At 33.9% G+C, this 24492-nt stretch overlaps 1 protein-coding gene across 1 annotated transcript in view; it reads left to right on the forward strand.

Moving 5' to 3' along the window:
* The window catches only part of LOC148948330 (uncharacterized), a 211238-nt gene that overhangs the window by 42270 nt on the left and 144476 nt on the right, over positions 1-24492 (forward strand). Inside the window, exon 2 of the mRNA XM_089093886.1 lies at positions 6556-6803. Within this exon, the coding sequence (XP_088950012.1) occupies positions 6556-6803 (248 nt within the window). The remainder of the gene's footprint in view (positions 1-6555; positions 6804-24492) is intronic.

Genomic DNA, 24492 nt, shown 5'->3' on the forward strand with positions numbered 1-24492 from the left:
ATTCTGCCTATTTATTTTTATTCCAGGAATTGGAATGACATATTGGAAATCAATCATTACAATACGTAGACCAGTGCAAATACGGCCCAGTAGCATCTATTTTCATCATACCTCAACTAACGAAGAGTACACACCATAAATTCCAAGCAATTCTCGTCGTAGCTTCGTTTACGAAAATTACGAATACCTTTAGATCGAGGAAACGACGATCGATCGATGAGGAATAATTTTCCTCGATCAAAAACCATATTATGTATCAGGTAACACTATCTAATAAATCTCAGTATCCAGTGCATTATCGAACTATAAACAAAACAATCCTGAGAACCCCATTGATTAGCATGAGATGTAAGTGAATAAATCATCCTTGATAATAACATTGATGAACTCAATTTATTTGCATGTCTCAAACTCACGCGTTGAATCCCCTTCAACCATTTCTCCATTACGGGATTACAAAGATATTAGATATATTAGAGATATTAGGTAAATATTACTAAATAATTTCTGAAAATAGACTTGGAAACCAACCATTGAATCATAGAAATTAAAAATAGTTCTAGTGAATAATCCCTGAGCGACAATATACTCCTCCCCAGAGTTAAAGACAATATGTTGAAGAAGTCCCTAAAGTTTGATGTCGACCCATTCCAAATCCAAACATCATTTCCCCTGTGATTAACCAAGGAGTCCCCGCAAAGGCTAATAGGTACAAGCCATACACGAACAATTTTATAAGAGAACTATAAGCTCTAAGTGCGCGAACGAACAATTCTATACGAGAAATACATTCTCTAAGTGATTCAAAATAGCCCAAGAATGAAATGTTAAGAGGAAAATCAACACATCCATTATCAACGCAATCCCAGTGCTCAACCTCTTAACGATAAAGCACGTTATGAACTGTCTAAAACGGCCGGTGAGAATGAACTGTAATAGCAAAATGCCACACACCTGTAGCAGAAAGTATCATTTCCCGTTTGATAATTAGAGAAAACACGTCGTCCAAAATGAACATAACCATGCTCGACCTATTCTGTGAAGAAACTACATTGTAAGTGTCTTAAAATTTTTGGCACAAGACGAAAATAGTGAAGGACCATAATTTACAACAGAAGGAGTGAGTACGCTAAGAGACGCGTAAGGTGTGAACTTATATCACATTTTATTAATTTTGACAACTTAACAATTTTGATAACCTATCTTTAATATTACATAACAAACATTCCCAGTGAAAGTGTTCTAATGTTTACCAGTGAAGGCAGTGACATAGTATTTATGTTTTAAACCATTCATATATCTATATGTATTGCTAATTACTTAGATAGAGTCATGTGTAGTATTAGTGTATTATTCCAATAATTTAGAGTAGATAGGAAACATAATTATCCAATAATTAGCGTAAAGTAAAAACTTATAAAAGGTGAATTTTCGAAAAAATCTTGTAGTAAAAGTAGAAAAATCCCAACCTTACCAAACATTGTTTGAAATGTAGTAGTCAGTAGTGTTAGATGTAGAAAAAAAAACACAAAAAAATAATCTTTGTGTAGTGACTATCTTAGTCGGTGGAGGAACCTTAGAAAAGAATATATAGCAAAATAAGAAAAGTAATACTGAAATTTTTCTTAACCACTGCTGATTAAGCTTAAATAAAAATATAAAATAATACAGTATCAAATAAAGTTACGTAGGACAAATAGTAAATAAACCGCGAATATTTCAAAAAACTAAGGGCAAGCACGTCCTAATGACGGGACTCATTAAATAATTGGAAGGGTAATATGTACCGTAAGTAGTATGTGATATATTTAAAATATAAAATTGTTTCCAAATACTTCAGAATAAAATAAAATTATTTCGTTCTAAATATACTTCCGATGTAAATTAAACTCCCCCCTAATTAAGTTTAAATCCGGTTTGGAACTTGAGTTTAAATTCTCAATCAACAAAAGATAAACCACATTTTCTGCTCAGCCAAAACATCCCTTTAAAGTACAAAAAACGGATGATTATATTCGCGAAGAACTTGATACTTGATGGATTCCAGAGTACTTTGTAATGCTTCGCGTGCATTCCACACTTTTTGTCTTACAGACCGACAGATGCGAAATATGGAAAAGCTACCGACCGAGATGACGGTATTTATTAAAGAAGATAGTTTAAATCTCGCAAAAATACTTGACAAAAAATCACGAGACAATGTTTTATACAAAGTAGATTCAAGTAACATAGAAAGTTTCAAGTTAACACAGGATTGTGAAAAGTTTAATGACCAAAATATTGAAAATAAAATAATTAGACATGCAGTTAGCATAATGAATTGAGTTTGTCAACATAATGACAAGGTGGCGGGCCCCTCCACAAGATTTGAGCCAATCGTGAAATAGCTGTTAGCGCGCAGAATCAAAACTATGTTTTAAAGTGTTGTAAAAGTGTTTTTCGGATTATTAGGCATCAAGTATTCAGAACCCAGGCATTACTATTATGCAGTCTTTGTAGAGATTTTGTCATTACTATCTCTGCTTCTATTATCGTCAGTTGAATTGAAGCACTGTTGTACACCTAAAATGTAAGTCTCAATAAAACTATTACTTTTCTATTTGTGTTGTTTTATTTATATGTCTGTATCTAGCACCGCAGAGTAGATAACTAGTTCAATTGTACTCTATTGGTAACGTTCCCTAAGGAATCTGATTTCTACATAACATTAGAGGTAATTGACAGGGAGATAACTTGAGGAAACGAGGTTACACTTCTGTATTGATGGTTGGAGAACTTCTAACTTACTTTGGTTACATATTTTATTTTCTCTCATAGAGAGTGGTGCGGTCACCCATTTATCTTACTCCCATTACAGTTGGCCGAATTGCAAAATTCCCCCGGCAGAGACCTTTTGAAAACGTGCATGCATACAGTGTTTTTGTTTAATTGAAACTCCCCCTAAATGTTCCCTAAGAGTTTCACCTTAATAACCTCAGCGTCATTAGCTACAGTCAGTAAAGTGGTAGGATTAAAGGTATACACATAGTGCCTTCTTGCTACTTCAAAATCCCCCACGCTTACCCTTAAAGGTCGAAATTAATAATATAAGTTGTTTTTGAGATATTGCTTTGTCAACATTTTGAAAGTCCATGTGCTCATAGCTTTTTTTATTTAATTCAACGTCTGGCTAAATGTTCCTAAAAAACTTCATCTTAGTACCCTCAGCTTGCGTAGTAGCAATAGTTGTATCAGTATTAGTAGCAGTATGCGAATAGCATCTTTGGTTTCTTCAACAGCCCCTTCAACACATGCTAAAAATTTCACTTTAATAATATCAATCGTTCCTGAAGCATATCTGTATACGTCCGCTGGACGATCTGTGTGAGCATAATGGATTTCGATTTAGTTCCATATAGTCTCTATATGTCCCAAATTTTTAGTCTTAATACCTTTTGTTTTAATAGCAGTATATGTAGCAGGAGCAGTAGAATTAATAGTAATAGCCTAAGCTTTATTGGCATTAGTGGTAATAAAATAGTAATAATAGTAACAGTAGTAGTAACATGAGTATAAGCAGCAGAATTGAGATGCAAATATTTTCTTTTCGTTAGTTCAACTTCCCTCACAAGAAGTTTCAACTTCTTACACCAAACTGTTCCTAAGAAACTGATTGTTACACCCTTTTGACAACCTGCATACAGACGGTGTGTGATGATTCAATTCACCTTCCCCCTCAAAATTTCTCGAAAATTCCACCTTCATATCCTTAGGCAAGGTTGTAATAGTAGTCAGAATAGTAGTATTGATATTACTATTAATAGCGTTAATAGTAATAGCGGTAGTACTAGTAGCAGCAGTAATATTACCATATTGCCTATTGGTCAGTAGAAAATCCCTCTCATCAAGTCCTGGAAGTTTCAACTTAATGCAATTAGCTATTGCTATGACATTGCTGATTTTTCCTTTTGATAACCTGTATGCTCATATAGTTCTTGAAATGTTCATCTCAATGCTCTTAGCCTTACAAGTAGTTGCAATAGAAGCAGTAGTAGTAGTAATAAATGTAGCAGTAACCATAGTACTAGCAGTAGTGTGCATATATTGCCTTTCGGTCAGATGATCTTCCCCTAGAAGCATTCTCTGAAAGTTTCAACTTAATACCCAAATCAATTCTTGAGATACACTTTTTTGAAAATGTGCTTGTGCTTGCGTCTTTTGATTTTGTTCGAATTTCCCCTCAGTATTGCAAATGAAGTAGTGTGGCAGCAGTAGTTATGGTAGTTGCTGTACTATTGATAGCATGCAAATATAGTATGTTTGATCATCTCCCTTGTCATCTCCTGAATTTTCCAAATTAATATACTATGTTATTCCTCAGTTAGGCCCTTTTGATAATCCTTATGCATCAAACGTCTTTTGATTTAGTTCAACACTCCTGTCAACATTCTCTGAAAGGCTCACCTGAATGCCCTTGTCTTCTTGGAAAGTAAAACTCAAACAAGTATACCTTTTTCAATAACATATGCTATATGTAAACAATAAACAAATTGTGCCTAACTTACAGCCCTTGACCTGAGGACTGTGGTGAGGTTGCCATCCGCTAAGATATAATTAATGGACCTTTCAACAATACTGAAAAAATTAGCTTTCTTAAAATTTTGATTGGATCTTTTGGGGAATGATAGGCTTCGGAGGGGGGGGGGTCATTGCCCTCCATTCACTTTTAACTCTTAAAAAGGGCACTAAGACTTCTTACTTCCAATCAAATGAGATCCATCCGATCTAAAGTTTATAAGACCACCCGTTCCATAAGAACATTATATGCCATGGGGCATACGTTATAACCCATGCCCCTTGGCTGTGGGGGGTTGTGTCCACCATATAGACATTGCTATATGATTTTTGGACTATAACTAACAAAATGGCTATCTCACAATTTCAATTCAATTCGCTTCTGGAGAATAGGATGTCAGGGAGGGGAGCTAGTTAATCCCCATCCCTTTTGACTCTTAAAAGGAAACTAGAATTATACATTTCCAATCAAACGAACCCCTTCTAAAGCTCACACGGCCACCCCATAAAAACCTCATTAACATTTTTCATGTTAAGGAGATTTTATGCATACATATTTAAATAGCAACTTGCATCATTTTTTTCCCAAAGGTGATCGTATCGTTTTTGACATCTGTGACACATGAAAAATTATACGAAATGACGAATGGCAGGGAACAAGTTACAGTGAGAATCACACTGAATCGGAAACGGAAATGTTGCACAACTAAATCTACGATTAAAAGACAAATCAAATCACAATGTCGTACAAAATTATACAAGATGATGAATGAATCTGAACAGCTAAAGCAAAAGTTGTCAGAAAATGTCAGAGTTAACTAAAATCAAGCACAGCGAAATAAATGGTTACAAGACATGCACCACCAAGCATCACAACGAATCATAAACGAAAGTGATGGACAGCTAAATCTGTGTTTGGGAGAATCGTGACAATAAAAAGTTGTGATGACTAATAATGAAGGACAAAGGGGCTTAACAAACATTCTGTGTCAAGCGATTTTTGGTTTTGAATTGGGAGGGGGGTTCGACAGGACATATGGACAAATATTTGGCCTGAGTTTTATTTTGAATGACTATCTTTATTAATGACTTCGTCTATATTTATCAATGACTTCGTCTAGCATGTCACACGCATTACTTTTAAGTCTTAAGCACCAGAATTAGCTTTTAGCTAATTTTAGCTACTCACCGATTAGCCAATATTAGCCACTAATTACCTTTTAGCTAATCACTGATTTTAGGTACCCTGAAATTTTTTGGTAACAAAATTAGAAAGTTACTAACCTGACTTTGTATCCAATTTCGTATCCAACTCACTCACCGAATAACTGACCTTATTTGTACTGACATTACAACAAATTTGGCGGCAAGGGAAAAAAATACCAAAGTTTGGAGTATGCAGGTTTTGTACAAAATTGTTTTCCACTTACACCAAAATCACGAACTTTCAGTAAAACCTTCTCAAGGCTTAAATTTTTACAATTTAATTAGTAAAAATTCTTTAATATTGCTGCTAGTTCTAGATAAATAGTTTTTAATTACAATAAGATAAATAGTTTTAATTAATGCATTCATCAATAAAAGTATTTTGGGTTCGAAAGTATATTCGGAAAGGGGGGCATCCTGTAGATTATTTCTTAAAATAATACTTGAACTAAATTTCACGTATTTAAAGTTTTTGCACTGTTTCGAAACAAAAATCTACTAACGCTTTTCTATAGAATTTCCAAGCTTGCCTTGTTCAAAGGGAAGCTTGGATCAAGGAAGAATTTCCTTGTTCAAATTATTAACCTTTGAAGGGACCCAATATTGAGGTCATTGAACGGGAGGGAGGGGGTTAGTCCTTCCTTGGTTTAAAAGATTAAATAAGGATGTCTTTAAGGAGTTGTAGTTTATCAGAACACAATAAATTGTTATAGAGCGTAGTGTCTCAGAAATTTCTGAACTGAAAATACTTGAACCACAGTTCTTTTTTTGTTCCTGATATAACCTCACTTTCAGATGCAGAAAAAGCTTACTGTTCTCCTTTTGATGGTACAGGTATTCATTTTTCAAGCTTCTTCTCTGTCTTGCATCGGTGGCAAGTCAGTTCGGGGATTACCTTCTATAACTAGCTCAAGTCATATGAATTGCTGCGATGGCCAAGTTTGCTATTCAATTTCTGAAGATGAATTACCTGCAAGATTAGAAAACATCAAGAATCCGTTCACACTGTCAGCAAAGACTAGAAGGGCACGCCGAGCTGTAGAGTAATTTTTTTAGCATTTTTAAAGTATTTGGTTTTAGCCTTTAAGTTTTAGTCTTTACCCCTTAAGTTATGCTTTTAAAGTTTAGCCTTTAAGACTTTTAATATGTTCGAATTTTCCCTAAATTGTTTTATTTAATATTACAGATAAACAAAGACTTTGCTTGGGAAGAGGGGGGCTATTCAAAGAACTTGGAAACTTTCTGGGAGACTACCAAAGTAAGAAGCTATCAGGAGGTACTGATTACACTGAGTGCTGCCATCTAAAACTGAGTCTAACGCCAAGCTAACATAATTTATTCACGAATTATTGATCGAGTCTAATGGTGTCAAGGTCAATTGATTTGTTGTTGTTCGTCTAGGTGTAATGACTCCAGGGGGAAGTTTGCACATGCGCATTGACGGGAAGAGATGTACTGATCTAGAACAAGAGGGGGAAGTGGATTTCTGAGAAATTGATTTACATAATCAGTGGGGGAATGAATTGATCCAGAAACGGGAACAGGAAGTACGTGTCTTTTTCTAAGCCAATCAGGGAAGTTATGTAAGGTTTCACCATTACATCAGAATTTGCCCTTGAGAGTTTGTATATAACGGACATGCGGTTAAATTATCATAAAGTTTTAAGACACCATGGAACAAGCATCTGATATTATTGATTTGGAAACTCTGGCTACAGCGATTTATAATTTGAGTTCAGTTTAGTAAATTTTCCTAGTTTATTTCCAAATAAAATCATTTTACAAAGTCACCCCTCCAGTAAATTCAAATTCAGGGGGTACCCCCCCCCCTCACAATACAAACTCCACTATATGATGTTTATAGTCAATAGAAAGCGTAAAATACGCTATTTTTACCATATAAACCACCCCCTCCCCCCTCTGTTTACGACTTTAATTCTTTCCAATGGAAATAACTATGTTTTTTTAACTCTCTTTTTGACAGCCAACTTCCGTCAACTCTTAATATACTGACCCCCTTATAACGCTAAACCAAGAAGATTTAAATATGGAATAATTATTGACACCCCGCAATTGCACATCCTGCTTGTTAATTCACTTGAATTACGTTAGCGGTTTAATCAAAGGTTTCACTGAAAAAGGATACTTTTTGATCAAATTAACGACATAGCTTCTTCATCGCAAATTTTACTTTTGCTTTACTGAAAAGGGAGAGGGGCTTTCTTCTATAAAAAGAGGGGGGTTGTTAAGAGGGGATGGGTGTTAGTTTCATGCAGTTTTCATTTTTCCATTTTGAGTACTCAGTGTTTATATGGGGGGAGGGGGCAATGTCCGCTTCTAACACCTTCGTTTTAAGGTGGAAAGAAACTGTTTCTTCACGTGAAAAGTAAGAGGAGCGGGCTTAAGAAAAAGATACATAGCTTTATTATGCGTAAATTGAATAGCATTTTTAACCTATGATCGCAAATTTTAGGCCTATAAGCTGTTTGTTAACAATCTTTTTTGTCTTATTTAAAGCCTATAGACTGGAACATTTAAATTTTTTCTAAATGGTAAAAATAGATTTCTAATATATTTCTTGCAAATTTTTACCATTTGCTTTACTGAAAAGGGGGGAGGGGGCTTCTTTGAATGGGATGAATATACCCGTGATCTATTAAATGACATTGAGAATAAGAAGGAGACCACTAATATCACCAAGGAAATTAAAGACATTGTGTCATAGATTTCAGAAATAAAGTTTCATATATTTATTATTTTCTTAGGCTTAAGGGTCGAGCTTTGAAAATTTTAAGAGACTATTTTTCTTATTTTAATATATTTATTCAGATGACTAATGACTCAATATGGGTACAATCTGATAACCAAAATTCAGCATTTCTTATCTACTAGAAACTTCACGGAAAATGGCCGCCGTCCCTCCTACTGGTAAAGGTTAGGTTAGATCATTTTCAGACAGGACAATATAAATGAGAAAAACATGAAATGGGTTATAAAAGAATAAAATAAAAACAATAACACACGCAATTTAAGGGAAAATGGACGTCCTCCTTCTTAATAGTATAGGGTAGGTTAGATCATTTTCAAACTTGACAATGCAAATGGGAAAAACATGAAACTGGTTATAAAAGAATAAAATAAAAAAAACAATGACACACACAATTTAAGGGGAAATGAGAGGAGAGGACTCCAGGGTAGGAGGGAGTGTCTTTGAGGGATGTAGGACAGTTTTTTGTCAACAACTCAAAATTAACTTTTTTTTTCCGATGGATCGTTTTCAGACTGGACAATGTAAATGGGAAAAACAAGAAACAGGTTATAAACGAATAAAATAAAAAAAAACAATAACACGCACAATTTAAGGGTAAATGAGAGGAGAGGACTCCAGGGGAGGAGGGAGTGTCTTTGAGGGACGGACGGACAGTTTTTAATCAACAGCTCAACCTTAACTTCTTTACGCTGGATCGTTTTCAGACTGAAAAATGCAAATGATGAAAAAAATGAAATGGTTTATAAAAGAATAAAATAAAAAACAATAACACGCGCAATTTAAGGGAAAATGAGAGGATAGGACTCCAGGGGAGAGGAGAGTGCGTATTTGAGGGATGAAGGACAGTTTTTAATCAACAGCTCAACATTAACTTTCTTCCGATGGATCGTTTTCAGACTGAACGATGCAAATGGTGAAAAATATGAAATGGGTTATAAAAGAATAAGATAAAAAACAATAACACGCGCAATTTAAGGGAAAATGAGAGGAGAGGACTCCAGGGGAGGAGGGAGTGTCTTTGAGGGATGGAGGACAGTTTTTTGGTCAACAGCTCAACAATTAACTTTTTTTCCCGCTGGATCGTTTTCAGACTGGACAATACAAATGGAAAAAACATGAAATGGGTTATAAAATAATAAAATAAAAAACAATAACACGCGCAATTTAAGGAAAATGAGAGGTGAGGACTCCAGGGGAGGAGGGAGTGTATTTGAGGGACGGAAGACAGTTTTTTGGTCAACAGCTCAACATTAAAGTTTTTTTCCGCTGTTATATTTAGGATTTTTTGTTTCGCAGAGCAGTATTTTTTAAGTGTATATTTAATGTTATCCAGCCTCCTTAAGTGAAAATGAATTATTCCAAAGAAAGTAAGCTGTATTTGTTAGAGTGTCAGAAACATTACATATTTATTTAATTTAAGCCCTTTTTTCAGCTATAATAATGTTTGGTGTGATTGACACAGAATATATTGGTCTGAAATATTCCTCAACTGGCATTATTTTTGAAGCAGCTTTCTTTCTCCTAGACGAGCAACGGCGTGAAATTCATAGTTATAAATGGAACGTCAGGTACAATATGTATAAGTACGAGAAAAACAGATGGAGTCCAATACTAGATTTTATAAATCGAAACGGCTTTTACGTTAAAACGATAAGACCACGTAATGAAAATGGCCATGAAATAAAACATGTGCAAGAGGAAATTCAGGAAATATACAGTTTTTTCGGTGTGCAAGCTGTATATGTCAAAGGGAAACGTGCCAACTGATAAACTCTTACTAGAAAAACGTGATAAAGACATAGCATTATTCAATTTAGAAGACTTCAATGTGAGGAATACCTGCATTCGGTATATGATCCAGAAGATGAAGTTAGATATTTCGCTCAATGGGTGCCGGAAAAGATACCTGACATGGAAAAATGTATCAGATATCCAAAGACCTAAACTCCTGCTCCTCCTCATATCAAATGGATTAAGCTATTTTTTTTTAAATATGTCAATATGTATTTTTTCTAAATTTTTTTAATATGTTAAAGTAATAAACATCTTAAGCCTCAGCCGTCCTTATTCCTTAGAATAGTTCATCGCCATGAAAATTATACTTTCAGATTCAGCATGCCAGGGAACACACTTTCATGTTCAACATGATCGAGAGCCCTAAATGGTCATCCCTAAAAAGGTAAGTTAACCCTAAAAGGTTAAAGAATTTTTCTGAAATCACACTTTCAGATTCAGCATGTCAGGGAAAACACTTTCAGGTTTAGCATGTTGGAGAAGCCTAAAAGCTCAACCCTAAAACGGCAAGTTAACTCTAAAAGGTTAAAGAATGTCTACAAAATTACTCTTTCAGATTCAGCATGTCAGGGAACACACTTTCAAGTTCAGCATGTTGGAGAACCCTAAATGGTAATCCCTAAAAAGGTAAGTTAACCCTAAAAGGTTAAAGAATTTTTCTGAAATCACACTTTCAGATTCAGCCTGTCAGGAAACACACTTTCAGGTTCAGCATGTTGGATAACCCTAAAAGGTCATCCCTAAAAAGGTAAGTTAACCCTAAAAGAATAAAGAATTTCTATGAAATTACACTTTCAGATTCAGCATGCCAGGGAACACACTTTCAGGTTCAGCATGTTGGATAACCCTAAATGTTCATCCCTAAAAAGGTAAGTTAACCCTAAATGGTTAAAGAATTTCTCTGAAATTACATTTTCAGATCCAGCATGCCAGAGAAGTCATACGTTACTTTTCAACTTCTTTTATATTCCAACACCAAATTTTCACAGTGAAAATAAATGTGTTACAAATCAATTCTAATTTTTTTCCTGAGAAAATAAAAAGGTTCCGAGTTTTCTCATAGCGATGAAACTTTTATAGTTCTGTTCCAAATTTCTCGTTGAAGATAGAAAAAAGTTATACTTTGACCGTAAATATTCACCACGAAGATATGGAGCTCCACTTTAGTTCTGAGTTTTCTGAAAGAAATGCAAAATTTTCAAGTTCTCTTCTGAATTTTCTTAAAGGAGAGAAATAGCTAGCTCAATTCTGAAATTTACCCAAGGAAATGAAAAAAAAGCTAAATTTTCTCAATGAATTGAAGAACAGACATAAAGCTCCACTTTAGTTCTGAGTTTTCTGGAAGAAGTGCAAAATTTTCAAGTTCTGTTCTGAATTTTCTTAAAGAAGAGAAAAAGTTAACTCAATTCTGAAATTTACCCAAGAAAATGAAAAAAAGGTTCCACTTCAGTTCTTAATTTCTCAAAGACATAAAAAATTTAAAGTTCTGTTCGGAATTTTTCCATAGAAGATAGGAAAAATCATACTATGATTGTGAATATTTTCCATGAAGATAAAAAAGCTTCACATTAATTCTAAAATTTCTCAATGAAGTGAAGAAAAATTCAAGTTCTCTTTTAAATTTTCTCAATGAAAAAGAAATTAGTTACAGATCAATTCTAATTTTTTCCATAAAATACAAAAGGTTACACTTCAGTTCTGCTTTTTGTCGAAGATATGAAAACATTTAAATGTATGTTCTAGATTTTTCCATAGAAGATAGAAAAAGTTATACCTTAATTGTGAATATTTTCAATGAAGATAAAAAGCCCCACTTTAATTCTAATTTTTTTTAACGAAGTGAAGAAAAGTTCAAGTTGTCTTCTGAATTTTCTAAATTAAAAAGGAATTAGTTAAAGATCAATTCTAATTTTTCCAAGAAAATAGAAAGCTTCCACTTCAGTTCTGATTCTTCTCAGACATACAAAATTTTAAGTTCTGTTCAAATTTTCCTCTAGAAGATAGGAAAAGCTATACTATGTTTTTGATTTATTTCCAATGAAGATAAAAAGTTTCATTTGAATTCTAAATTTTATTAAACTCAGTTCCAATTTTTCTCAGAGATGAAAAAATTTAAAGTTCTCTTCTGAATGTTTTCCCTGAGAAGAGAAAAGGTTCCACTTTAATTCTGAGTTTTCACAGCGAAGTGAAGAAACGTTCAAGTTCTCTTCTGAATTTTCTCAAAGAAAAGAAAAAAGTTATAGTTCAATTCTAATTTTTTCCAAAGAAAATAAAAATCTCAGACTTTTTAATAAACATTCTAAACGTTCGACATGCTAACGTTTCCTAAAATAATAGAAATATAACACAGTAATGCATAAATATTTTTATTGAAGTAACAACATGTAGAATATTAACATAAAAATATGTTACAGACAATATTATACATAATTAACACCATTGAACAACATTGAACATTCTATATCTGTTCAATAAAATAATTTATCATGTTCTCTCTTGATACTTGAAAGTTACTCGCTTCTCTTAGTTCATAAGAACATGAATAATCATTCATCCATTTTGAGTCATATACAATTTTTACTAGGATGTCACCTACTGATTCAATACACGTTTCATCCTTGGTATTATTTATTCATTGGCTATATGATCAACAGTAGTAATAATTCTCACTTGTGCTTCATTTTCGAATCAATTTATCATTATATTCATCAGTGATATTGTCTGCCAATGCTCTTTTTATTTTTCCGGCAATTTCACTGATTATTATCACATTATTTTGACAGAGGTAACAGTTCTGGGACGTTGACAAGACATTGTTTATGATATTAGTCGAAGAGTAGGCCTTTCTTCTTTTGACCCTCCGATAAATACTAATACCCAAAAGCTGACGATAGGGTTTAACATTTTGTAACATGTTACCACAAGCGCTAGCAAGAAGATACCCCTTTTCATCAACTACTATTTTTATATTGGCATTCTCTTTGAGTGCAATCATCTCCGGAGATCTCAATCTCGCATATCCACCCGCATAAAAGTTGAATTTTTTTGGTACTCCAAAGAAATTTAATTTCTTACTGTCATGACAACGCACACATATGTTTCCGATAGTGCTACCACTTGTACTTGTTTCATAGTTCAAATACTTCTCCATGTCAGCATTCAATGCTACAATAACACTATCATGTGAACAAATTTTCTTCGAATAATTCATTTTCACTTCTTTAAAGATATGAGTTATGTGTTTATCCCTCCAATGGGAAAAAATTACTGATTTAATGCACGCAATAAATAGGTTAGCTTATCATGAGCACTCATGATAAGCCAACCTAACCTAACCTAATTTAAACATGGAGAAATGTTTACTAGCTAACCTAACCTAACTTAGTTCACTTTCAGGTTCAGCATGTCTGAGAACACAATTTCAGGTTCGAAAACAGAGTCAACGTGTCGGTGAACACGCTTTCACCGAAATTACACTTTCAAAGTCAACATGTCGGAGAACCCTATGGTTTTGATGTTTCCGTGCGTGCACCAGCATATCTGAGAGCCCAATTTCAGGTTTGAATTGTGTACTGTCATCTATATCTATTGTCCCCTCCTCAACACCTAGCTCTTTGCACTAAAGTTCGAATTCTACATCAATTCCTTAAGAACGACGCCTGAACCATAAGGGTCGTTATAGAATTGACCCAGTGGTCCTCGAATATTGCGATAGGGTTCATTCGAAACATTGTATTTTTTGCCAAAAGAATGATTATGCCTGATTAGAGCTTTTTTATTAATTATCTATGTCGATTTTGTATTTCTCTCTCACTATGCATCCTTGTGGCTGTAGCAAACGTACTCTATGTTTGCTCTTACATTGGAAGCGGCTTTCCCAGTGGTACTCCATGGTAGGTTATCGAGACTCTAGTTTATTGCGTGCATTAAATCAGTAATTTTTCCCATTGGAGGGATAAACACATAACTCATATCTTTAAAGAAGTGAAAATGAATTATTCAAAGAAAATTTGTTCACATGATAGTGTTATTGTAGCATTGAATGCTGACATGGAGAAGTATTTGAACTATGAAACAAGTACAAGTGGTAGCACTATCGGAAACATATGCGTGCGTTGTCATGACAGTAAGAAATTAAATTTCTTTGGTGTACCAAAAAAATTCAACTTTTATGCGGGTGGATATGCGAGATTGAGATCTCCGTAGATGATTGTCCTCAAAGAGAATGCCAACATAAGAATAATAGTTAATGAAGAGGGGTATCTTCTTGCTAGCGCTTGCGGTAACAGGTTACCAAATGTTAAACCGCACCGTTAGCTTTTAGGTACTAGCATTCATCGGAAGATCAAAGAAGACATGCCTACTCTTCTGCTAATATCATAAACCATGTCTTGTCAACATCCCAGAACTGTTACCTCTGTCAAAATAATGTGATAATAGTCAGTGAAATTGCCGGAAAAATAAAAAGAGCATTGGCAGACAATATCACTAATGAATATAATGATAAATTGATTGGAAAATGAAGCACAAGTGAGCATTATTACTACTGTTGTTCATATAGTCAAAGAATCAAATAATACCAAGAATGAAACGTGTATTGAATCAGTAGGTCACATCCCAGTAAAAATTGTATATGACTCAAATTGGATGAATGATTATTCAAGTGGTTATGAACTAAGAGAAGCGAGTAATTTTCAAGTATCAAGAGAAAACATGATAAATTATTTTATTGAACAGATTCAGAATGATCAATATTGTTCAATGGTGTTAATAATGTATAATAATGTCTGTAACATATTTTTATGTTAATATTCTACATGTTGTTATTTCAATAAAAGTATTTTATGCATTACTATCTTATGTTTCAATTATTTTTAGGATACGTTAGCAAGTCGAACGTTTAGAATGTTTATTAAAAAGTCGGAGATTTTTATTTTCTTGGAAAAAATTAGAATTGAACTATAACTTTCTTCTTTTCTTTGAGAAAATTCAGAAGAGAACTTGAACGTTTCTTCACTTCACTGTGAAAACTCAGAATTAAAGTGGAACCTTTTCTCTTCTCAGTGAAAACATTCAGAAGAGAACTTTAAATTTTTTCATCTCTGAGAAAAATCGGAACTGAATCTAATAAAATTTAGAATTAAAATGAAACTTTTTATCTCCATTGGAAAATAATCACAAACATAGTATAGCTTGTCCTTTCTTCTAGAGAAAAATTTGAACAGAACTTTAAATTTCTTATGTCTTTGAGAAGAATCAGAACTGAAGTGGGAGTTTTTATTTTCTTAGGAAAAATTAGAACTGATCTGTAACTTATTCCTTTTTAATTGAGAAAATTCAGAAAACAACTTGAATTTTTCTTCACTTCATTGAGAAAATTTAGAATTAAAGTGGAGCTTTTTATCTTCATTGAAAATATTCACAATTAAGGTATAACCTTTTTTATCTTCTATGGAAACATTTAGAACATGTCTTTAAATTTTTCCATCACTATGAGAAAAACCAGAACTGAAGTGTAACCTTTTATATGTCATGAAAAAAATTAGAATTGATCTGTAACTAATTTCTTTTTCATTGAGAAAATTCAAAACAGAACTTGAAATTTTCTTCACTTCATTGAGAAATTTTAGAATTAATTTGAAGCTTTTTTATCTTCATGCAAAATGTTCACAATCATAGTTTGATTTTTTCTATGTTGTATGAAAACATTTTGAACAGAACTTTAAATTTTTATGTCTTTGAGAAATTAAGAACTGAAGTCGAAGCTTTTTTTCATTTTCTTGGGTAAATTTCAGAATGGAGCTAACTTTTTCTCTTCTTTAAGAAAATTCAGAAGAGAACTTGAACATTTTGCACTTCTTCCAGAAAACTCCGAATTAAGGGGGAGCTCCTTTTCTTCATTGTGAATATTCACGGTCAAAGTATAACTTTTTTCTATCTTCTACGAAAAATTTGGAACAGAACTATAAATTTTTCATCGCTTTGAGAAAACTCGGAACCTTTTTATTTTCTCAGGAAAAAAATTAGAATTGATCTGTAAAACATTTGTTTTTCATTGTGAAAATTTGGTGTTGGGATATGAAAGAAGTTGAAAAAGTAATGTATGACTTCTCTGGCATGCTGGATCTGAAAATATAATTTCAGAGAAATTCTTTAACCATTTAGGGTTAACTTACCTTTTTAGGGATGATCATTTAGAGTTCTCCAACATGCTGAACCAGAAAGTGTGTTCCCTGACCTGCTGAATCTGAAAGTGTAATTTCCGAGAAATTCTTTAACCTTTTAGGGTTAACTTACCTTTTTAGGGATGACCATTTAGGGTTCTCCTACATGCTGAACCTGAAACTGTGTTCCCTGACTTGCTGAATCTGAAAGTGTGATTTCAGAAAAATTCTTTAACCTTTTAGGGTTAACTTACCTTTTTAAGGGATGACCATTTAGGGTTCTTCAACATGCTGAACTTGAAAGTGTGTTCCCTGACATGCTGAATATGAAAGAGTAATGTAATAGAAATTCTTTAACCTTTTAGAGTTAACTTACCTTTTAGGGTTGACCTTTTAGGGTTCTCCAACATGCTGAACCTGAAAGTGTGTTCGCTGACATGCTGAATCTGAAAGTGTGATTTCAGAAAAATTCTTTAACCTTTTAGGGTTAACTTACCTTTTTAGGGATGACCATTTAGGTTTCTCCATCATGTGAACTTGAATTTGTGTTCCCTGGCATGCTGAATCTGAAAGTATAATTTTCATGGCGATGAACTATTCTAAGGAATAAAGACGGCTGAGGCTTAAGATGTTTATTGCTTAAACATATTAAAAACATTTTGAAAAAATACATATTGACATATTTTTTAAAACAAATAGCTTAATCCATTTGATATGAGGAAGAACATGAGTTTAGGTCTTTGGATATCTGATGCATTTTTCCATGTCAGGAATCTTTTCCGGCACCCATTGAGCGAAATATCTAACTTCATCTTCCGGATCATTTAATGAATGCAGGTATTTCTCACATTTGAAGTCTTCTAAATTGAATAATGTTATGTCTTTATCACATTTTTCTAGTAAGAGTTTATCACTTGGCACGTTTCCCTTAACATATACAGCTTGCACACCGAAAAAACTACATATTTCCTGAATTTCCTCCTGTACATGTTTTATTTGATGGCCATTTTCATTACGTGGTCTTATGGTATTAACGTAAAAGCCGTTAACGATTTATAAAATTTAGTGTTGGACTCCATCTGTTTTTCTCGTACTTGTACATATTGTATCTGACGTTCCATTTATAGCTATGAACTTCACGCCGTTGATCGTCTAGTAGTAAGAAAGTTGCCTCGAAAATAATGCCAGCTGAGAAATATTTCAGACCAATATATTTTGTGTCAATCATACCCAACATTATTATAGCTGAAAAAAAGGGCTTAAATTAAGTAAATATGTAATGTTTCTGACACTCTAACAAATACAGCTCACTTTCTTTGGAATAATTCATTTTCACTTAAGGAGGCTGGATAACATTAAATCTACACTTAAAAACTACTGCTTTGCGCAACAAAAAAAATTATAAATATAACAGCGGAAAAATGTTAATGTTGAGCTGTTGACCAAAAAACTGTCTTCCGTCCCTCAAAGACACTCCCTCCTCCCCTGGAGTCCTCTCCTCTCATTTTCCTTTAAATTGCACGTGTTATTGTTTTTATTTTATTCTTTTATAACCCATTTCATGTTTTTCACATTTGAATTGTCCAGGCTGAAAACGATCCAGTGGAAAAAAAAGTTAATGTTGAGCTGTTGATGAAAAAACTGTCCCCCATCCCTCAAATACACTCCCTTCTCCCCTGGAGTCCTCTCCTCTCATTTTCCCTTAAATTGCGCGTGTTATTGTTTTTTATTTTATTCTTTTATAACCCATTTCATGTTTTTCATCATTTGCATAGTTCAGTCTGAAAACTATCCAGCGGAAAGAAGTTAATGTTGAGCTGTTGATCAAAAACTGTCCGTCCGTCCCTCAAAGACACTCCCTCCTCCCCTGGAGTCCTCTCCTCTCATTTTCCCTTAAATTGTGCGTGTTATTGTTTTTTTTATTCTTTTATAACCTGTTTCTTGTTTTTCCCATTTGCATTGTCCAGTCTGAAAACGATCCATCGGATAAAAAAGTGGATGTTGAGTTGTTGACAAAAAACTGTCCTCCATCCCTCAAAGACACTCCCTCCTCCCCTGAAGTCCTCTCCTCTCATTTTCCCTTAAATTGTGTGTGTTATTATTTTTTTATTTTATTGTTTTATAACCCATTTCATTTTTTTTCCCGTTTGCATTGTTCTGTCTGAAAACGATCTAACCTAATCTTTACCAGTAAGAGGAAGGTTGTCCATTTTCCTTTTAATTGCGTGTGTTATTGTTTTTATTTTATTCTTTTATAACCCATTTCATGTTTTTCTCATTTACATTGTTCTGTCTGAAAACGATCTAACCTAACCTTTACTAGTAAGAGGAAGGGCGTTCATTTTCCCTTAAATTGCGTGTGTTATTGTTTTTTTATTTTATTCTTTTATAACCCATTTCATGTTTTTCTCATTTATATTGTCCTGTCTGAAAATTATCTAACCTAACCTTTACCAGTAGGAGGGACGGCGTCCATTTTCTGTGAATTTCTAGTAGATAACAAATACTGAATTTTGGTTATCAGATTGTACCCATATTGAGTCAGTAGTCATTTGAATAAATATATTAAAATAGGGAAAATAGTCTCTTAAAATTCTCAAACCTCGACCCTTAAGCCTAAGAAAATAATAAATATATGAAACTGTATTGCTGAAATCTATAACACAATATCTTTACTTTCCTTGGTGATGTTAGTGGTCTCCTTCTTATTATCAATTTCATTTAATAGATCACGGGTATATTCATCCCATTCAAAGAAGCCCCCTCCCCCCTTTTCAGTAGAGCAAAAAGTAAAAATTTGCAAGAAATATACTAGGCTGAGAAATCAAACGTTTTTATTGTACAACTTGTGAAAAAATAAATCTTGACAAACAGTAGTCTGTAGCCTTAGGATAGAAATCAATGTTTCTATTTTTACAATTTTGAAGCAAATCTAAATGTTCCAGTCTATAGGCTTTAAATAAGATAAAAAAGATTGTTAACGCAGAGCTTATAGGCTTAAAATTTGCGATCATAGGTTAAAAATGCTATTCAATTTACGCATAATAAAGCTACGTATTTTTTTCTTAAACCCACCCCTCTTACTTTTCACGTGTAGAAACAGTTTGTTTTCACCTTACAACAAAGGTGTTAAAAGCGAGGCATTGCCCCTCCCCCCCCCCCATATAAACACTGAGTACTCAAAATGGAAAATGAATACTACATGAAACTAACACCCATCCCCTCTTAACAATCCCCCCCTCCCCCTCTTTTTATAGAAGAAAGCCCCGCTCCCTTTTCAGTAAAGCAAAAGTAAAATTTGCGATGAAGAAGCTATGTCGTTAATTTGATCAAAAAGTATCCTTTTTCAGTGAAACCTTTGGTTGAACCGCTAACGTAATTAATATGAATTAACAAGCAGGAAGTGCAATTGGGGGGTGTCAATGATTATTCCCTATTTAAATCATAATGGTTTAGCTTTATATGGGGGCCAGTATATTAAGAGTTGACGGAAGTAGGCTGTCAAAAAGAGAGTTAAAAAAACATAGTTATTTCCATTGGAAGAAATCACGTCGACAACAGAAGGGGGAGGAGGTTTACATGGTAAAAAAGAGCGTATTTTCCGCTTTCTATCGAGTATAAAAATCACATAGTGGAGTTTCTATTGTGAGGGGGGTACCCCCTGAATTTGAATTTACTGGAGGGGTGACTATGTAAAATGATTTTATTTTTAAATAAACTAGGAAAATTTACCAAACTGAACTCACATTATAAATCGCTGTAGTCAGAGTTTCAAAATCAATAATAACAGATGCTTGTTCCATGGTGTCTTAAAACTTTATGATAATTTAACCGCATGTCCGTTATATACAAAATCTCAAGGGCGAATTCTGATGTAATGGGAAACCTTACATAACTTCCCTGATTGGCTTAGAAAGAGACACGTACTTCCTGTTCCTGTTAGTGGATCAATACATTCCCCCACCGATTATGTAAATCAATTTCTCAGAAATCCACTTCCCCCTCTTGTTCTAGATCAGTACATCTCTTCTCGTCAATGCGCATGTGCAAACTTTGCCCTGGAGTCATTACACCTAGACGAACAACAACAAATCAATTGACCTTGACCCCATTAGACTCGATCAATAATTCGTGAATAAATTATGTTAGCTTGGCGTTAGACTCAATTGTAGATGGCAGTATGCAGTGTAATCAGTACCTCCTGATAGCTTCCTACTTACCAAACCAAAAGCTTTGACCATGGTAAAATAGAGACGATTATTTGCAGTGTATCTGCCATAGATAGTTTAACTTTGCAATGTTTTGTATCAGTAACAATATAAATAATGTTATTCCCTGTCTTGGCCCTCTTAACAGTTTTCCTTTACCCCCCCCCCCCCTCCTGGTTGAAACAAACTAACATAGTGTATCTGTTCAATAGCTTGTAACTTGTACACACGTCTATGGGATTTTATTTTGGGAAGCTAACATTTCGGAGGAAAGAGAACTCGATTTGAAAAAAAAATAATAATCTGCAAAAATTCAAAAAAATTGAAATTCCAAGGACATAGGTCACAAGGCTGCCTTATTCTTTTTGTTTTAATCCCTACTTTAATGCTTATTTGAAATTTTGAACATGTGTAAATAGTAGTTTACAAGTTTTATATGCTAAGGAAAACGATGAATAAACTTTTCAGCATATTGTAAAAGGGAGAATACAAAGAGGTTGAATTTCCTTGCCGCAAACGTTTGTCTAGGAATTTGCCATCTTCTGAGAAAAACTTATAGGGTTTGATTTAACGAGATTTTGCAACGCCGCTAGGAGGTCTCAAAATAAACGATCAAGCCATATTGGCATTATTTGTGAATTATTTATTAAGAGGACTTAGTAAGCGGGGTGTACCAATTTTAGATCAGAGTTTATGGCCTCTAAAGTATGTCCAAGAATCGTTCATCTTCTAAGAAACCTTGAAAGAAAACCTAAGCCGAAAAGATTCTTTTGACCACTTTTGCCTCAGTAATTTTGAAAAACTTTTTCCACAGAGGGAGTTTTCAAAAGAAAAGTAAAGAGTGACATTTAACCAAAGATGAGTTAAATCAAAGTTAAATATTATTCCAAGGGAAAAACGGTAATAAATCACTATCAATAAGTAAATAATATCCAAAACGAAACTAAAATGACCAACTCAAACTTACTACAAGCAGAGACTAGCACAAAAAGGAGTATGGCCGACGCCCCCTGTGCTCTCTAAAGACAAGAATTTACTTTACTTTACTGAAAACAATTTATAGTTTGACCCACGTCTTTTTATTTCTGATGACTTGAAAAAATATCACCATAATAACCAGGATTGCTGAAAAGAACAACTGAATATGGATCGACAGTTTAGTATATATTGATATTGGCTCCTGAAAATGACAATAATATGGGATTTACTACTTATAATAGAGAAAACGTTTAAAATGTATTTTGTTTTCAGTAAATTGTAAATTACGTTCTGGTGTCTCTAAAGCACAGAGGGTGTTAGCCCTTACTCCTCTTTGTAGTAATTTCTGCTCGTTTTCAGTTAAACTTGATTATTTATTGTAATTTCTGTTGATTTTAGATTTCATTTGTCTATTGATATTGATCTGCGGTCGTTTAAGCCTTGAAATATTTTTGACTTTATTGCTGCTCATGCCGCTTTTTACTTTTTTTTTAAAAAAAACCTCATTTGTGAAAAAAGTTTTAAGAAAATGTTGTTCAGTTTTAATTGACAGTCTCTTTCAAATCGTTGTTTCAAATCTTTTCGATTCTAATTGTTCAATTTTAGAATTTAATTGAAATTAAGAATTTCGATCAATGATTTTTGATTAAGAATTTCGATTCTAATTTTCAATTTTAATTCAAATATTAAGAAAAGGATATTTCAAATCTGTTTGGTTTTTCAAACGGTTCGTGGTAACGAACTTTAATACTTGGGCACTATATGGGCATTTACAAGGAAACCAGTCACGAAAAAACCGCTCATTCAAGAGACCGCTACAGAGTGATGCAATGCAAGGCGTGGTTTTCATTGCGTATACGATATTTAAACTGTTGTTTTTATGGTTTAGGGTGGGGGAAAAGGTACCTAGGTTAGCTTACGTATTTAATATATGCTCTGCTTTACTCCCCCCCCCCCTAATGTGGAAATATATAGCCCAAATTTGCTTATAAACTATTATATATTCATCCTATTTTATTTTATTAGCATTAACCCAAACTTGACTTTTTAAAAAGGTTATATAATGCCCAAGTACCCGAACTTTAAGTAAAGAGCGACATGGATCAATAGTAACCGAAGCTCTAAAAAGCAGAATTTTTATATCAATAGACATATCAAAACAATAGAAAAATTGCCTGATTTAAAAAAAAAGGAGAAAACACCCCCTAAAAGTCAAGGGATCTTAGTGAAAATTCAACATAATTCAACATCAGATTCAACATATCCGAAAATCCTTCTTATGATCACGGATGCGTGTTTATTTGTTGTTTTTTTCCCCAAGGGTGATCGCAGCGAACCAATAGCCTAATCCTTGAATATCGGAAAAGGGCTCATTCTAACAGAAATTAAAAGTTCTAGGGCCTTTTTTAAGTGACCAAAAAAATTCGAGGGCAACTAGACCCACTTCCACCCCACTTTTCATCAAAATCGTCCTTTTTCCCCAATATTCTATCCCTTTGGAGACGACATGACCCCCCACTGCCCATGGAGAAAGGTCTTTAAGTTATAAATTTGCCCAATTGTTTACATATAGTATTTGTCATTCGGAAGTATGCATACATTTTTTGGGTGGAGGGGTGAATTTTCTGCTTGGGGGATTTCCCGCGGAGAGTTTTCTGTAGGGAAGGAAGTTTCCGCGGGGTGAACTTTACAGGGGAAATTTGACACTGGGGGAATTTGCCAGAATTCCTACACGAATTTATTTTTATTTGTCTTACTTTCTCTTTGCCCACTCAATTTTACATGTGGAGACGTTCAGGGAAACTGTCTGGGGAAAAATTTTTCCGGGTTGAAGTTGTCTAGAGTATCTTTCCGTAGGTGGAGGGATTTTTCACGGGAGAAATTTGCCCTGGGGGAGTTTTCCACGAGATAAACTTTCTAGAGGGAATTTTCTGCGGGAGCAAATTTCTACTAGGGGGCGGGTTAATTGTGGAAAACCTTTCCATGGAGGAGAGGATTTCCGGAATCATTTTAAAAACAATCTTTTCAACGGAAAGTATTTTGCAAATGAAAGTGCAGTAAGAAAAATTTTTCACCTAAAACCGTTCGAAAGAAATTTTTCGGGGGGAGAATTTTCAGCTAGAATGGAATTGTCTGAGAGGAGTGTTCATGGTGGGGGATTGGTATTATACGTGGGAATAACTTTCCATGGAGGGATTGTCCGTTGGGAGAAGAAGATTTCTATGGAGGCGGAGGCGGATTTCCCGCCATAATTTTAAAAAAATCCGAAATTAAATTTAAAAAAAACAAGTTTTGTCAACTGAATTTAAGGAGCGAAGTCAAAACTTAAAACGACCTGATATTATTAATTGTATAAGGGGGGCTTCCCCCTTCTCAACACGTCACTAATTACGCTAAAGTTTGACTTCTCGTCCCGCTTCTTTAAGAACAACTCCTGAAACACAATGGTTGCAATAATAAGCTCATTTAATTAGAATAATGAGCTTCTTTAAAAGTTCAGAAAAACTTTAGCGTAAAGAGGGATATATTGAGAAGGGGAAGCCCCCTTCATATAATTAAAATATCTGTTCGTCTTAAGTTTTGACGTTGCTCCTTACTTTCAGTTGAAAAAAGAAACTTGTTTTTTTTTATTTAATCTCTATAAAAACCTAGATTTCGGCTTGCTATTTATATATTCGACAAAATTTCGCAACAATTTGTAATAACAGCAATAATATAGTGCTTTGAAGGGATGGGATTAATCCATCATGAATGGAGTTGATTAATCCAAAATTTATTTGGATAACTATTCAAATAAATGGGTTGAAAATCTGTCTAA

Source organism: Artemia sp. Qi Xiang Cuo, chromosome 9, assembly GCF_049724085.1.
Source record: "Artemia sp. Qi Xiang Cuo chromosome 9, ASM4972408v1, whole genome shotgun sequence".
Lineage (NCBI taxonomy): Eukaryota > Metazoa > Arthropoda > Branchiopoda > Anostraca > Artemiidae > Artemia > Artemia sp. Qi Xiang Cuo.